At 45.7% G+C, this 14,898-nt stretch overlaps 1 protein-coding gene across 4 annotated transcripts in view; it reads left to right on the top strand.

Annotated features, from left to right (window-relative positions):
* The window catches only part of DPP6 (dipeptidyl peptidase like 6), a 537,867-nt gene that overhangs the window by 285,704 nt on the left and 237,265 nt on the right, over positions 1-14,898 (top strand). Inside the window, exons 1-2 of one of the 4 annotated variants that reach the window (XM_039712320.1) lie at positions 3,666-3,675; positions 7,806-7,977. The exons of 2 other annotated variants lie outside the window; for them this stretch is intronic. In XM_039712320.1, coding sequence (XP_039568254.1) covers positions 7,921-7,977 — 57 coding nt within the window. In that variant the 5' untranslated portion in view covers positions 3,666-3,675; positions 7,806-7,920. Of the gene's footprint in view, positions 1-3,665; positions 3,676-7,530; positions 7,978-14,898 lie in introns of those variants that run through there. One more of the 4 variants, XM_039712311.1, reaches the window with a different exon arrangement.

Genomic DNA, 14,898 nt, shown 5'->3' with positions numbered 1-14,898 from the left:
TCTTTTCCAAGCTGCTAAACAGCCTAATATGTTTGCAGCTGTTGTGAGCATGGGGATTCTCTGCCTGACAGTGATTTGGGGGGGGGGGCTGATATTTTTTCATCCCTGGTGATGTCTTTTACATTTTCTGACATGGATATTTCAGTTCAGTTCAGTTCAGTTCAGGAAGGAAGGAAGGAAGGAAGGAAGGAGAAAAAAAAGAGCCAAGAAATAAATTCTTCCACTCCTAAAACAACACGCTACCTTGAAATAACCAGGAGCTGTGGAGGGAAAATGTCAGTGAATATTGATCCCTAAGAGCACAGGGAGCAGGAACACTAAGCCAGACTGTGAGGAAGCAAACTTTGCAAAAGCAATTTGGAGACCATTCACAGCTGGCACTGAAGTTGGGGCCTCAGAAGTCTCTCTCACACAGATAAACAAGTGAGGAAGAGGCATCTGTTGCATTGCAGCTGCCAAGGTCACACCAGCAGGAGCAGGCAGAGGGGCAGAGAAAAGCCAGCAGCAGGTTCTGTATTCCTTGCAGGGATAACACAGCATCAAACAATTGCGGCACTGCTCATCCCCTGCCTTTGAGACTGGGATGATGTATTAAAATATATACACTGACTCAAAAAATAACCCCACAGTGGATTAAAAGTAATGTTTTTGAACAGTAACTACTTCAATAGAAAAGTCTGACTGTCACACTTGATCTTTAGGGTAGGCAAACCAAAGTGGTGCAGAATCAGAAGTGAGAAGAGCACAAGTACCTGCTGTGTTCCCCAGGGACACACTCCAATTCAGGCAGGAAAGTGCTATGCAAAACAGCTCTAGCTGTGCATGAAAGAGCAGACTTCTTCACAGCTCGCATGCCCGTGTTGTCTTATTTGTTTACCATGAACTGTGGGGTCCTGGAACTCGGAGCAGCAGCAAGAAATGAGAAGCAGCAGAACACAGTGCTTCAAATCAACCTATTATAATAATTTTGAACCACCTTCTTCTGCTCAAGATTGAAAAAAAGAAAAGGCAACTTAGTGAGGCTTTAGTAATGGACAAATAGTAACAACACCACAGGACTATTATGCAGCCACATGAGTCATTCTTGCAATGCCCATTGTCCCTGTGTCCCCTGCTGCCACACACCTGCTGTCTCAGATAGCAGGAGTTCTCATACTTGTGGGAACATTTTGAAGTGTATCCCCTGTAGGAACAGATATTCATGCAAATGACTAATTAATGGCATTGACTGAACAAACTGGATTTGATCTGCTAAATGAAAATAGCACACCAGATTGCTTTCTTAATGATTTTGGTCATGCTTTCTTAATGACTTTGGTCATGCGTAATGGAAATGTGATGTATTTTTAACTGTAACTATATTCATAATCTGTTATTGCCTCCAGTTCTTTCACAGAACCTCTGAAATCTGGAAAATCATCCATCTGAGTGGATCCCCAAGACAGAGAGTTCCTCAGTGGAGCCTCTGAAAATTCCTCTGGACATAGAGACTCTCCCATGACTAACCCTTGGTAGAACCAACATGTTGGAGACAACCAGAGAGGGGCAACAGTAGCAGGGCTGATGCAAGATAAAACTAATTAGTGCCTATCCTTAAAGACCAAAGATTTTCCTTTCTTTTATAATAGATAAGATAAAGCTAATTAATGCATATCCTTAAAGGCCAAAGATTTTCCTTTCTTTTATAATAAAACTAGTTTTGGGATGCCCATTGACAAACTGAGAAATCTTGCCAAAGGTAGGGATTAACTTGGAACAAGACTAAAGTGGTTTTTTGGTCTTCTAATAGGAATTATTATGAGAAGCAGTGCTGGGGATGGTGTGTAGGCATTAGAGATGCTCTGCAGCCTTTGTAGGAGTAGGGCTGATGTCAGCTGATCTCCCACTAAGCGTTTCCAATTCCAAATTCCAACTGGAGACGTTGCTGTGCAATAACGTGATATTAGTGTTGTCACATTCTTGGAGAGGGGCAGGGCACAAACTGTGCTTTCTGAACAAAACAAAATTAAAGTCTCACTCTCCAAAGCTCATTCAGATGAGCACAGAACAGAAATTTCCAGAATGAGCAGCCAGAATGTCTGCCTGCTTCTGAAGCATCTAAAGCACAAACTCCTGTAAAAAGAGCTTCTAACCATGCAGCCCTCACGGGTTTACACCTTTCTGTTCTTTGGCATCTTCTGTGTGAGGAGCCCTTGACCTCCAGAGGGATCTGCAGAGGAGGCACAGCCCCCTCTGACTCACTGCATCTGAGCCATGCAGGTCCAGAAGGAGAGGGGCTGTGCCATTGCTTGTTTTGTGGGTGTGATGTTGGCACTGGGACTGAGGAGGGGTAGCTGGTCACCAGCATGCCCTGACACATCTTGGGACCATGGACATCTTTACTTTTATGGCCCCTTCCCTCTTGTTCCTCTTGGAATTTCTCTGTGAATATTGGAATGGTGGTGCAATAGGGCACCAAAGGTATTTTATCAGTCGTGGAGATTGAGTGGATTTTTCTTTTCTGGAGTAGGTTGCTGGTTCTAGAAGAGCATTGTTCAGGGAGACCTTCTCCCACCATTGCTGCAGGAGCTGTCACCCTGCTGCCTCCACACCTTGGACAGCAGCACCGACACACACTGAGCACTGTTCCCCCTCGAGTCCTGTGGGCCAGTTTTGACCAACCTTCCAATGACTGAATGCTAAAATCCATGGCTGCAGCATTTTTAAAGGCTTATCTCACCTTTCTCATAGTGGATGCCTGTGCTGGCAGAGTCTTTCCCTCTTCCTGAGTTTTCTTTAAAATGTCTACTACCTATAGAACTGTCCTAAAACCATGCAGCCCTCACATCTTTTCCTTTGTAACATACCTCTGAGTGGATTTTTCTCGTGCCATGAGCTTTCCTGGGCATTGTGTCTTTCCTGAATTGACAGCACATCAGCCAAACCAGTGGGAACTGTCAGCAAGTGTGAAGCTCAGAGAGGCTGAATGTACAAAACCACATGGTGTGTTCTGCTGGAGGTAACACATTACTGCACCCCAAATTCTAATGGTATTAATGGCTTAGACCCCCCCAAAATTTCAGAGATCTAACTCCGTGAGATCTGGTCATTATCTGGAGAAAGAAGTACATTAGCAGACTGACCAAATGTATGGTTAATCAAGTAGAATTAATTTCTACCCACTTTGCCCACTGGCTTCAACTTCCTTGCTGTGGCTTTAGCTGTACCACACTGGGTTATTTATTCATCCTGGATGAATAAATAACCCAGTGTGGTACAGCTAAAACCCCAGGTTTCAGTGGAGCAGAAGGGCTCTGCATCCACTAACTGTACCTGCTGCTGCTGCTGCTGTTTATCTCCCGTCAGTCTGTGCTCCCTGGAGCAGATGTGTGCAGCTGCAGGGCTCACTGTGAGCTCAGGCTGCTGTGGGTCTGGCTTTTGTAACACACAGGGAGCAGGAGTGCTCTGCACTGGCTCCTGAGAGCCCATGGCTGCTTCCCATGAAGGAGCTGCTCTGTATCCAGACACCTCTGCTGCCAGGGAAGGCCAGAATCAAGGATGGCCTTGTACCCTGATCTGCTTAAAAATGTATGGGAGAAGTAACAAACAGCTCCTTTTCTATCACACGTTGCTGTAATGCTTCATCATAAAAAAGGTTGCTGTGCTTTAGCTCCTAGGAGTTCACAAGTCTTTGTGGTGATGACAGTTTGAGCTTTTGTTCCACCTTATCCTCCAGAGCCACTGGAACATTCATTCCTCTTTGCAGTGTTCAAGGATTTCAACAATCTTTGAGCAGGAAGAAGTTTTGTGGTGACTTTGTGAACTCCAAGGAGAATTTTAAGAATTATCCCAGACCACAATCTTGTTCCTGCCAGTCTCGGGAGAATGAAGCACTTTCCTTCTAACAGAAAATGCTCTAGGACATGTGTGACTAATTTGTAACAAGGTAATTAAAAATTATCTGTATTACTGCAGTGCTGCATAATTTTGTTGAAACAAGCACTCTGGGTGAAGATGGGTGGAGAAGCTGGAACAGCTCCTGTCACCTGTTGCTGGTTCCCCTCCTCATGGGAGGGAGCTGGCTCTGTCCTGCTGTGGGGCCTGAGGAGGTGATTGCTGTCGAGCATGGGGATGGCATTCATGTGATTGTAGCTGGCATTTTGAACATGCATCTTGGTTGATGACGAGAGCTCTCAGTGCTCAGAGTGCTCCTGAGCTGTCCCAGTGGTGGCACAGTGTGGACCACATGGATTGATGGAGGATGCTCATGGCAGAGATGCAGTTTGTGTGGGCAGGGAGTGAGTCTGGAGATTGACACCTTCCCGTGGCATGGGCAGGGAGTGGGGACAAACATGTTTCAGGTGTGGGTAGTAGAGGTTGAACAGCCTGTTGGATACTTGAGCCTGGCAGGGAGGAACAGCCTGCTCCCTGTATCCTTGTGATCAGCTGGGATGCTGTGGAGGGGGATGGATGGGAAGGTTGTATTCCCAGGGTCCTTGCCTGCCAGTGCCTCCTGCCATGCCCCAAATGGGGCTGTCTGGGACCCATCCTTCTGCCTGCTGGCTTTGGCAGGTTCAGATTCTTGTCCTTTGTTAGGTCCTTTGTTAATCTTTCATCAGGGATGACTCAGGCAAGGAATAGCATTGGTACCCTAACACAGCTCAGAGGTCAGGAGGGACAGCCTCATCCAGCTAATGTGTGAGATTATTCTCTGCCTGTGACTAGTAAGCACTTCTGAATGGCAGTGGCCACTGCTCCTCCTCCAGTGTCTCCCCCAGGAGGTGTTTGGCAACCTAGAACCCCTTTGTTAAAGGCAGGAGGGTGATAGAGAGCTTGAGGTTGTCACTGCCCCTGCTGCCACATCCTCAGGCAGTGAGCAGCTGGTGCCATCTGAGGGGATGGCACACTCTGCCCTGGTCAGGGGTGACAAGGAGGTACAGCCAGGCAGGGAGATCAAGGAATTTCAGAAACACTGGGGTGGCTGTGCCAAGCACTGGGAGATGCAGTCAGCAGCCTCCTAATGCATCCATGTAATCAGGCTCAGCCACATGCATTTGCATAGCTAACTGCTGGACTAATTAGCACAATTAACTTCTTCTGTGTCCAACAACAAGCTTAGTGGGAAAAAAAATCTCCATTGTAAGGGAGAGTGGCCATTTCCAGAACAACAGTGAAAACTGTGTCTTAAGTTGTTAACTGTGAAAGAATTGAATCTGCAGGGGAAGGGCATGAAGTGCAATTAAGTTCAGGGATTGCCAGTGTAGGTACTGAGGGGTCAGGGACACAGTGAATGGCCCATGTTTTAAAAAGGGATCTGTTTTGCAGAAATTTCCACCATGTACAGTGGAGGAGTAAAATAAAAAACAACCAACTAAACAACAAAAATCCCACAACCAAAAAAAAAAAAAAACCACAAAAACAAACCAACACACCAATTCCAAATACAGTTTTGTTTCATTTGAATTCCTTTTGGAAAGAAAAATAGCAGAAGTGTGTAGTAAAGCAAGCCTTCATTACCACTCACAACAGGTAGAAAAGTAGACCAAGCCAATTGGAAAATTCAAACTGATCCACTTATATAAAACCTTGAAAACAATTCTGTTCTGATGGCTGAGGAAAATGTATGAACAATAACCTCACAGTAAACATTTAGAAAATACTGGGACTTAAACTATGGGGACTAAAGAGATGGAATTGCAATGTAAGCTAGGACTGTGTCAGAGTATAATTCAGCAAGAAATCAACACAGGCTGTTAGATTTGAATGCAAATTATTGTTTCTTGTTAGAGAGGTGCTATTCACTTATTTTTTAAATGAGCTGTTGCCTGGATTGTGGCACATGGGAAAAGGCAAGATTGTCCAGTTTACTACCAGCACAATTCTGTGTTGCAGATCTTTTCTGTCATGGTTCCTATGAACTCCTGGGAATGTAATGGTGAAAATGAAGAAACAGTTAGGAAGTCTGAGTGCTGCCTTGTAGATATCTTTAGGGAAACTTGGCCTGTTGTTGATCTGTTCCTGAAGCAAGGATCAAATTATCCCATGTGTAAGGAGATATTGACTGCAGTGGTGTTGGTGAATGTGACCTTGTATAATAAACCCGTGCTGTAAAATTGGGGATCAAATGAGGCATAATCACTTCCCTGACAGATAAACACTGTGACGTTCCCTTTCCTTAGCAGACTCAGCCGAGATCCCAGCACCACGTGAGTGAGAGAACATTTAGCTTTACATAGCACCACAGCCCCGAGCACAGCTCTGGGCTCCATCCTGGCTGTGCTGGGTGGGAGGTGAAGATGGGAGAGGCAGCAAACGTGGCATTTTCGTGTCACCGGGTGCTGGGGTGGGTGAGGTCTCTCATCAGTCCCGAGCAAACACCGAACTGTGCTGCTCTAAGTTCTGTCCACTCCTGCCAGGGCTCCTTCCCGGAGCGTGGCTCTCGCTCTGTGCCTCGTGCCCGTCACACCCCGTGTCACCCCCCCGGTGACAGCCAGGTGGGCGAGCGGCCTCGGGAGGCTCCTCTGACAGCTCTGATGTGTCGGAGAGATCTCTGCTGTGGCACAGAAGCCGCAGGGAGCGAGCTGCAGCAGGGAACGCGCGCCCGCGTGTCACCCTGCAACGTGACCTACATGGCACCACGACAGCAGACAGGCACACCGGGGACATGGAGGGGGCTGCGGGAGGCTGGGGCCACCTTTCACCCTTGGGCAGTGAGGGGGCAGCTCCCTGCGCCCCATCTCTGGGAAGCCGCTTCATCCCGGCAGCGCGGGGCATCCTCGGGAGCAGCGCTGGCAGCGGGGCGGCAGCGACTGCCCTGGCACGGCTCTGCCCTGGCACGGCTCTGCTTGGCACGGCTCTGCTGGGCACGGCTCTGCCCTGGCACGGCTCTGCTGGGCACGGCTCTGCTGGGCACGGCACGGCTCTGCTGGGCACGGCTCTGCCCTGGCACGGCTCTGCTGGGCACGGCTCTGCTGGGCACGGCACGGCTCTGCTGGGCACGGCTCTGCCCTGGCACGGCTCTGCTGGGCACGGCTCTGCTGGGCACGGCTCTGCTGGGCACGGCTCTGCCCTGGCACGGCTCTGCTGGGCACGGCTCTGCTGGTCTGCCCTGGCACGGCTCTGCCCTGGCACGGCTCTGCTGGGCACGGCTCTGCTGGGCACGGCTCTGCTGGGCACGGCACGGCTCTGCTGGGCACAGCTCTGCCCTGGCACGGCTCTGCTGGGCACGGCTCTGCTGGGCACGGCTCTGCTGGACAGAGACTGCCCTGGCACGGCTCTGCCCCAGAGCCGGGCACTGACAGAGCCTCCCTAAGTTGCGAGAAGACGAGAGCGCGCCTGCCAGAAACTCCGCGGGTGCGCGGCCCCGCGGGGATGGAAGACGGGGCAGCGGGGATGCGGGGATACGGGACGGGCAGCGGCCCCGCTCGGCGCCGCTCCGGGAGGGGGATGGAGCAGCGCCGGGCGCGCACATCCCTGCGAGCCGCACCGCCAGCCCGGTGCATGCGCAAGGCGCGGGCGGCCGCCGTGGAGGTGGGGAGGGAGCGAGGACCACATCGCTGCCTCCGGCTCCGAGCTGCCAGTTGCTGGTTGCCAAGCAGTTATCATTGTTTCTGTGACGATTGCAGAGGCTGTTGCTAATTGAAGAAGCCCCCACAGCATCCTTCTCTCTGCTCCTGCTTCTGCTTTTATTTTAGAGGCTCAAGGGGGAAGACAGCCAGACTAGTGCTTTTTTACATTGCATTTTTATTTATTTCTTTTTGTGGGGGTGGGAAATTTCTCAGCTGGTGATTAAGTGATGGACTAGTTACTCATCCGTATCCCTTTAGTCTTTGTGTGTGTGTGTGTGTGCGTGTATGTCTGAACACACAGACAAGCTTACACACACACACACACACAGAGTAAAATCCTGTTTGCCACTGCAGTGGGCACAAATAGGTGAGCATGACTACAGCCAAGGAGCAAAATGCATCAGGGAAACAAGCCCAACAGCAAGACCAGGTAATGCTTATTTTCCTCAATTTCAAAGAGATACAGATTTGCAATGTGTAGCTTTGTGTTTCTTGTATGATTATTATGATTTTTTTTAAAAAAATCTTTCTGCTGTGTGTTTTAAAATTGTCAACTGAGTCACCAGCCAGTGGCAGGAGGGAAGTGCTGTGTAGCTGGGTTCAAGGTCTGCTTTCTTGGTGTGTGTGGAGATTTGGGGGGAAAGCTGAAATTGTGCTAATTTAACAGCCTGTACCTCTTGCTGAAGGCTGTAGAGGTTTGTTCTCTAACTTGTTCCTTACATGTGTGCTGGGAGGGGGAGTATGTTGAGATGGAGGCCCTTTCTCACTGGAAGAAGGGGGCAAGGGTATTTAAAAGCCCCTCTGCAGATAGATATAAAATTGTAAAAGTCGTGTTCAGCTTCTGACTTTGTCATGCACTTTCAGTGAATTTTTCTTGCCTGGCATTGTCATGGAGGGGCACTTCAGGGTACAGCGTGTGCCCAGGCTGTGCACGAGCAAGCAGGGATGGCAGGAGGGGCAAAAAGCAGCTGCAAGTAGGCAAAACTCCTACTGGCTTTGGGGCAAATTGCTGTGCTCACAGCATATCTGAACTCGGTTAAATTTATTTCTCTTGGTAGGTGCTTTATGTGTTTCTGGAGAGGTAGAAAGTTAAAGATTTCATTTTCTCTTTCAAGCCTGTATTTTGGAGGATATTCCTCTCTGCCTGCATTTACTGGGATGGAATGAAGTCAAAACTTTCCCTGTCTAAAAAGCAGCGGGTGGCAGGAAAAAAAAGAGATTCATCCTCAGCTGTAAAGGATGGGCAGAGTTAGGAAGTGGTGGCATAAGGGAAAGTCTGGCTGCGATCTCGGAGCTCCAGCTGAGGCTGGGGAAGGTTCCTGGGTTCTGGGGGCACTGGCACATCAGCATTTCCCTTCTCCTCATCCCCACCTTCCCCTACCCATGCCTGGGGCACTGAGGTGGAGCCCAGACCCTCCAGTTCTGCAATTGTTCCTCATCTCCTTAAGACATTGGAAGTTCTCCACATTAATCTTTGGTTAGGACAGCACAGGAGGCTAATTTAAACAGATCTCTCAGGGCACAAATTAATTCTTAAAATAGTTCTTCCTGGAGTGATAGGCTGAGAGCCTCACGTATTGTTTTTCTTTTTTTTTTTCTTGGTACAGTATTTTAGGGAAGGAAAGAACATGGGAAGACACTAAGCACCACAAACAGCATCATATAATCTGCATTTTCAGGGTGACATTACACCAGTGACCAAAACACACAGGCTCAATGGTTCAGAGAAAAAAAGAAGAAAACAACTTTGATATTTGGGGTTATGCCTTCATTTAACCCTGCAGGTGTTGGACTTCTCTTGTCTCTTCAATGCTTTTGGAATATATATTTTTGTCACTGTTTGCTGCAGGTTAAAATGAGTCTACCTGTGTTTCTGGGAGGCAGAGGTTTATAAGTGCCTTTTCTGAGTGAACAGGGCTATGGGGCTGTCCCTTCCTTCTTTTTAAAGCTGTGCAAAGTGTTAAGTTTTGTAAGTCAAGAAGTATATGCTGCATTTTTATAAAGCAGAGGTGGTTTTGTTTCAAGTAGTGTTACCTGCCTAGTGCCATTTTGCTGTTGGCATGCCATGTCTTTCCTACATGAAGTACAAAATGCTCAGAATAGGTCTTTAGTATATGCAGAATCTTGATTGAGTATATTCCATAACTGGCTGAATTGCAATTATACCCATATGGTACACTTAAATATTCTGGAAGTACGTGCTCTCTCAGCTCTGCCCTAGTGTGAGCATGAAATAGAAATATCAAGAATATATAAATATCAATCATATTGATGAATATTAATGTCTGAGTCTGTGAGCAACTTTGCTCACTGCCATCATTTCTTTTATTGTTTTCACAATACATTATTAGTAAAATGGCTTGACAGCAGGGGGCTGAATCCAATCTCTGTCTATTGATTTGAGTGCACTTTTATCTTCCAACACCAAAAGCAGATCTAAACCCTTATTTTATCTAAAACTGTTCATAACTGAAAAAAGGCTCTATTCAAATTCTATTTCTAGCTGAAATTCTATTTCCAGGCTTATGCATATCAAGAATTACTGAGCTTTTTTTCCTTTCTTAAAAGTGATCAAGAAACTGAAAAATGTAGCTTAGAGAAAAATTGAAGGCAAAGTGCTGGACTGGCTGTAGAGAACTGAGTCTTTTTCAGTAGCAGCTGCTGCTGTCGTAAGAGATTTTGTCCATCCCTTTTCTGTGTTCCTTGCTGTGACATTCCCTGGATCCAGAGGCAAGCAAGTGTCACAGTTGGCTTCAATCTGTGCTGTGTCCTACCACACTAACCCAAACAGAAGCAGGCCATGAAAAGACACTGCAGGAACAGGGTGGGGAAAGTTTGAAAACACCTGCACAAGCTTTGCAGGCATAAATTTAAAAATCTACTTTAGACTCGTGTGTCTATATATGAAAATGAAGTCGTGTTCTGTCTTGAGATTTCCAAAAATGATAATAATTAGAAAATGATTGGGATGTGGAGATAAGCAAAGCACTGCTTCAGCTGCTGAAGGCAGGCAATCCCTTTCTTCCTTAGGTAATTAAAAATGTTTCTATACAATTCCTTTCTGGTAAGCAATGCTGCTCACCTCCATGCCAGTTAAACTGCTCAGAATTCCAGTCATTTATCTCCTTGCTTATCTGTCTCATGGGTCTGAACTCTAAGCCTTTTGGACATCATGTAGAGAGAACATTCTGTAAGTGATAAGTAATGCTGTCTGTTACTGTCAAGCTGTGATTGCTTGATCAAGATGTGAGTTGGACGTGGTGCCTCTGGTGCCTTGGCTGCTCCTGGTGCAGCTGTGGTTTCTTGTTCAGAGGGCTGGAGTTGGGCACAGTGCAGTGCACCATCAGCACAGCTGCTTCCTGCTCAACCCAGTGCTCAGGAGTGCATGGCAAAGACAGTGATAGACTCAGGATCTGGCTCACAGGACTAGAGAATCTTGTTCTCCCCCTCTGGGTTTGTTAGCTGGGTGTGTGGATATGCCATTAAAACACTTTTCCATTAAAAAAGGGGAAGAAAATAGCAACAGCAGGTCAAGTGCTCTGACAACGCTCTGGCTATTTATACATGCAGAAGAGCTCTGAGTTTTAACATAAGCCTGTAAATTTGTTATCTTAGTTTAGCCCAATTCTTGCTACTTTTAATGGCCTTTGGGATTGCAAATAGCTCTGCAGTCATATATAAAGATAAGGAGGCTGATTTTTTAATGAAAATGTGGTAACAGGCATAATGCTAAAATGAGTCTTTTAAATATTTTAAAAAGTGAGTCAGCACATCAAGTATAACAAGATCACAGATTCTCAAAGAACAATTTTTATAAAACATATTTAAAGGGTTGATTGGTTAATTGGGTATTTGAACACTGAGGATAAGGATTGTTCTCATTTCTTTTGCTGTGTAGAGAAGAACTGTCAAGGGCTTATGGGGAGCAAGATCCTCTTCTGAAATGTGCTCGTGTCCTAGACAAGGTTGTTAATGACTGCATGGAATCCATGTAAAAGACCAAAAAATAAGTGAGGAGACAAAATAGCTTGAGGGCTGTCTTATTGAAGTGGGCTCCAAGGAGGAGTGGAATCAGATCAATAGAACAGTTCTGCCTATTAGCTGTCATTAAGGTAATCAATTCTGAATTTTACAGAACAGCTGGAATTCCAAATAAGAGGTGTGGTGTCTTCAAGTGGAAAGAGAACACATTTTACTTGGAAAACCTAGACCAGACTCAAGAACAAAATGATGGAAAGATTAATATTTCATGCTGCTAATGTTCCCCTGCCACTCTACTTCACAGAAATAGCCTGTAGTATCTTGAGGAGTGAGTGCAGTTGGAGTATCTAATATACTATGCTGAAAGGTGCCTCTACTTGTGTAACTTTATCCAAATAAGAAGCTAAGTGTGCACTTCAGCTGAATTATGCAGACATGCCCCCTGTGTTGTTTTAATTCAGGTAATTCTGGGATTTCTGTACCTGGGAATGCCAATCCCTGTCTTCCTGCAAGGTCGTAAATGTTCTCTATCATTGTGAACTGAATCCTGTGCTGTTAATTCATTCCCAGAGTAGATTAAATTAAAAAAATATGGATGTGCTCACACTGGGAAGTGGTATGTACCCACCCTGTGAGGGTCAAAGAGATGATACTGAGATCCCAAACATACATTTTTGATTGGGATTTCTTTCAAACGCATTCCAGACTGGTGTGCATGTTCTTTAGTAGCTGTTCAGCATCTTCTCTCTAAGCATCATCTGAAATGAAGCCAGTTTCTGTACTCTGAGTCTACTATAAATGTGAGTGGGAGCATGGTAGATGTGTACAACTGAGAGATTTGGTCAGTAGTGCAGTTCTGAAAGGAACAGAAGGACTAGAAGTCAAACAAACATAACTCCATGTGAGCTACATTCCTGTATCCAAAGATATCCTTATACATGTATACATGTTTTTTTCCTCTGAGGTGTGACTTAAAATCATTCCAGATCTTCTCTGCTCACTCGGCTGCTGTCCAGAAAATCACTGCCCCTGGGTACCAAATGTCTTGGTTGGTTGTACACGCTTCGCATGAAAGAATGCAACAATCCTGATCCTCTGTGACAACAAAGCCTCCCTACAGCACATGAGCAATACAAATTATGTCCAAAGAGTGCAAGATCCCTTCACATTGTAAACAGGCAGTGGTGTACAGTGGTGAATTATAAGTTGTGAATTTTATCTCTTTGAAGCAGGGAAGGGACTTTGCCCTTTTATTTGTCAATATATTTCTGTTGTATCCTAGATCACAAAGAGCCACTGCTGAACCCTCTGTCTTTTTTAGCAAGGTTTGAAGTTCCACATTTTAACTGAATGTTTGTAAGCAGATTGATCTGTGAATTCACAAGAAAGCTCTGATTCACAGAGCCATTATCTGGCACAGTCAGACTCCCCAGTGCAGCATCCCAGTGGCACAGAATCCATGCAGAGGAATGGAATAGCACCATGGAATGCCTCTGAGGTGCCCAGATCCTGCACTGGGCTGAACGGAGCCTGGCCTGGAGCTGTTGAACAGGTGGGAGTGAGTCTCCTGGGAGATGAGCTAATTTAGTGTGTTATCTCAGTGACTTGTGACAGGAGAGCTCCTACATTCCTGGCTGGAGCTGAAACCTGTCACATCCCAAAGGTGAGGCCCTGCTTCTGGGAGTCCCTCATTCTCGTTGCAATATCCTGGCTCAGGTTATTACAGCTGTGCAGAAATCAGGGGCAATGCACTTTGGGAAGGTGTCTGCCAAAGAGAAGGGAAAAAGGAGAAAGCTCTGATTTGCATAGAAAACAATAGGTTTCTGTAGTTTTTAATGGAACTGTTTGCCGTTTGGGGGCATAATTTTTTTTTTAATAAAATTATTCATATGAAAGAATACTTTTTTTCTTTGATAGCAACTCTTTAAATGACATGTCTTATTTTATACCCAACACAGGCTTTCTCCAGGAATCATAGAGAATAATTTTTCATTCTCTTAATGGTATCTGATCTATTCCTCAAGAGATTAAACTTCTGTAATAGCACTCCTGAGAACACTGCATTCAAGACCATGGAATTGCATCAAACTGGCAGTCTTTTCTAGCTATTAGTTTGCCACAAGGAATGCAGTCAGCTAAGAGATGGGAAGGGAGAGACAGAGGTGGAAAGGAACATGTCTGGTGTAAAACTGGAGTCTCAAAACAAGAGGCTGCAGAAAAGCCTTTTCAGTATCCAGTGCTGAAGTAGAAGTGCTTCTGGAAGGTCTCTGGAAGGCCACATGAGCTCTAAAGTTCGTACATTTCTACAAGATGCTGCTTAAGATTGTGTAAATTTTGCATGCTCTTTGTACCTTGACCAAGTGGAATGTGCTCTGCCACTGTCCTTGGTACAGCTGCTCCCTCCATTCCTGGCAGAGGTGACCTGGGTTCCATTCTTTCCCATTAAATATATATATATATATATATATATAATTTTTTTGCTGTTGGATAAGGGCAGAATAATCTGCCTCTGAAGTTCACTGTTGATCTGGGGTCATGGGGATGTGTTTGAATGCCCCCAGACTCCTACAGAATTTGATGTGTCATTCCAGCTGTGGTCCATTAGCAGTGCTGGGCATTGCTACAGGCATTTCATGAACAGTCGTTGCACCTGCTTTCAGTTCTTTAATGCTGCTTCGTTGTGATCTTTATCAGGCATTAAGTTGTGGTGAATCTTGGTTGCTTTGGATGATGTGAGAAAAGGCAGCACTTTTTAAATGATGTAGAGTACAGTAATGTCTATTTTTTAACACAGTATATTCTGTATGTTTTACATTCATATTTTTTGATCTTTTGTTCATTTTTCCCCCTTCATCTTTTCTTTCGCCTTTCTGTTCTGTCCCCTCTGATTCTTAAGTTGGATTTAAGTAAATGAAATAGAATCAGAGAAAGGAGAGTGCCAGCAGCAATGGACCAGGAAAGTGTGCACAGTCCTTCAAAGTGCAGATGTAAAGAACTAACTGTGAGAGGAGTGCCTTCAGCAAGTTTGAAACCTTTGTTAAACATAAATTTGGAGAGAGACTGTATTTGAAATCAGTGAAGGTGGTCAAGAATGGAAAGACAAGTTGATATGAATTTCTGATTTAGTACCAAATTTTGAGTGAGATTATTGGTTGGCTTTGAATGACAACTCAGTTGTGGAGTATGGAACTCAGTCCTTCCTGTGTGCAGACATCCACTGTGGCTTTGAGCAAGAGTGTTGGATCCTTAGTGGCAGTCAGCAGCTTCTCTTCTGCTGAGATAGTCCATGTTGCCTAAAATTGGGGGGGAAAAAATATCTGGGAGTCTCCTGAGGACAGCTATGTGAAATATGGAGTTCTGAGATACCATA

The sequence above is a fragment of the Passer montanus genome, unplaced genomic scaffold (genome assembly GCF_014805655.1).
Source record: "Passer montanus isolate IOZ18808 unplaced genomic scaffold, ASM1480565v1 scaffold10, whole genome shotgun sequence".
In the NCBI taxonomy this organism is placed as follows: domain Eukaryota; kingdom Metazoa; phylum Chordata; class Aves; order Passeriformes; family Passeridae; genus Passer; species Passer montanus.
Note: the sequence above shows the minus strand (reverse complement) of the source record. Positions and strands in the feature narration are given on the sequence as shown.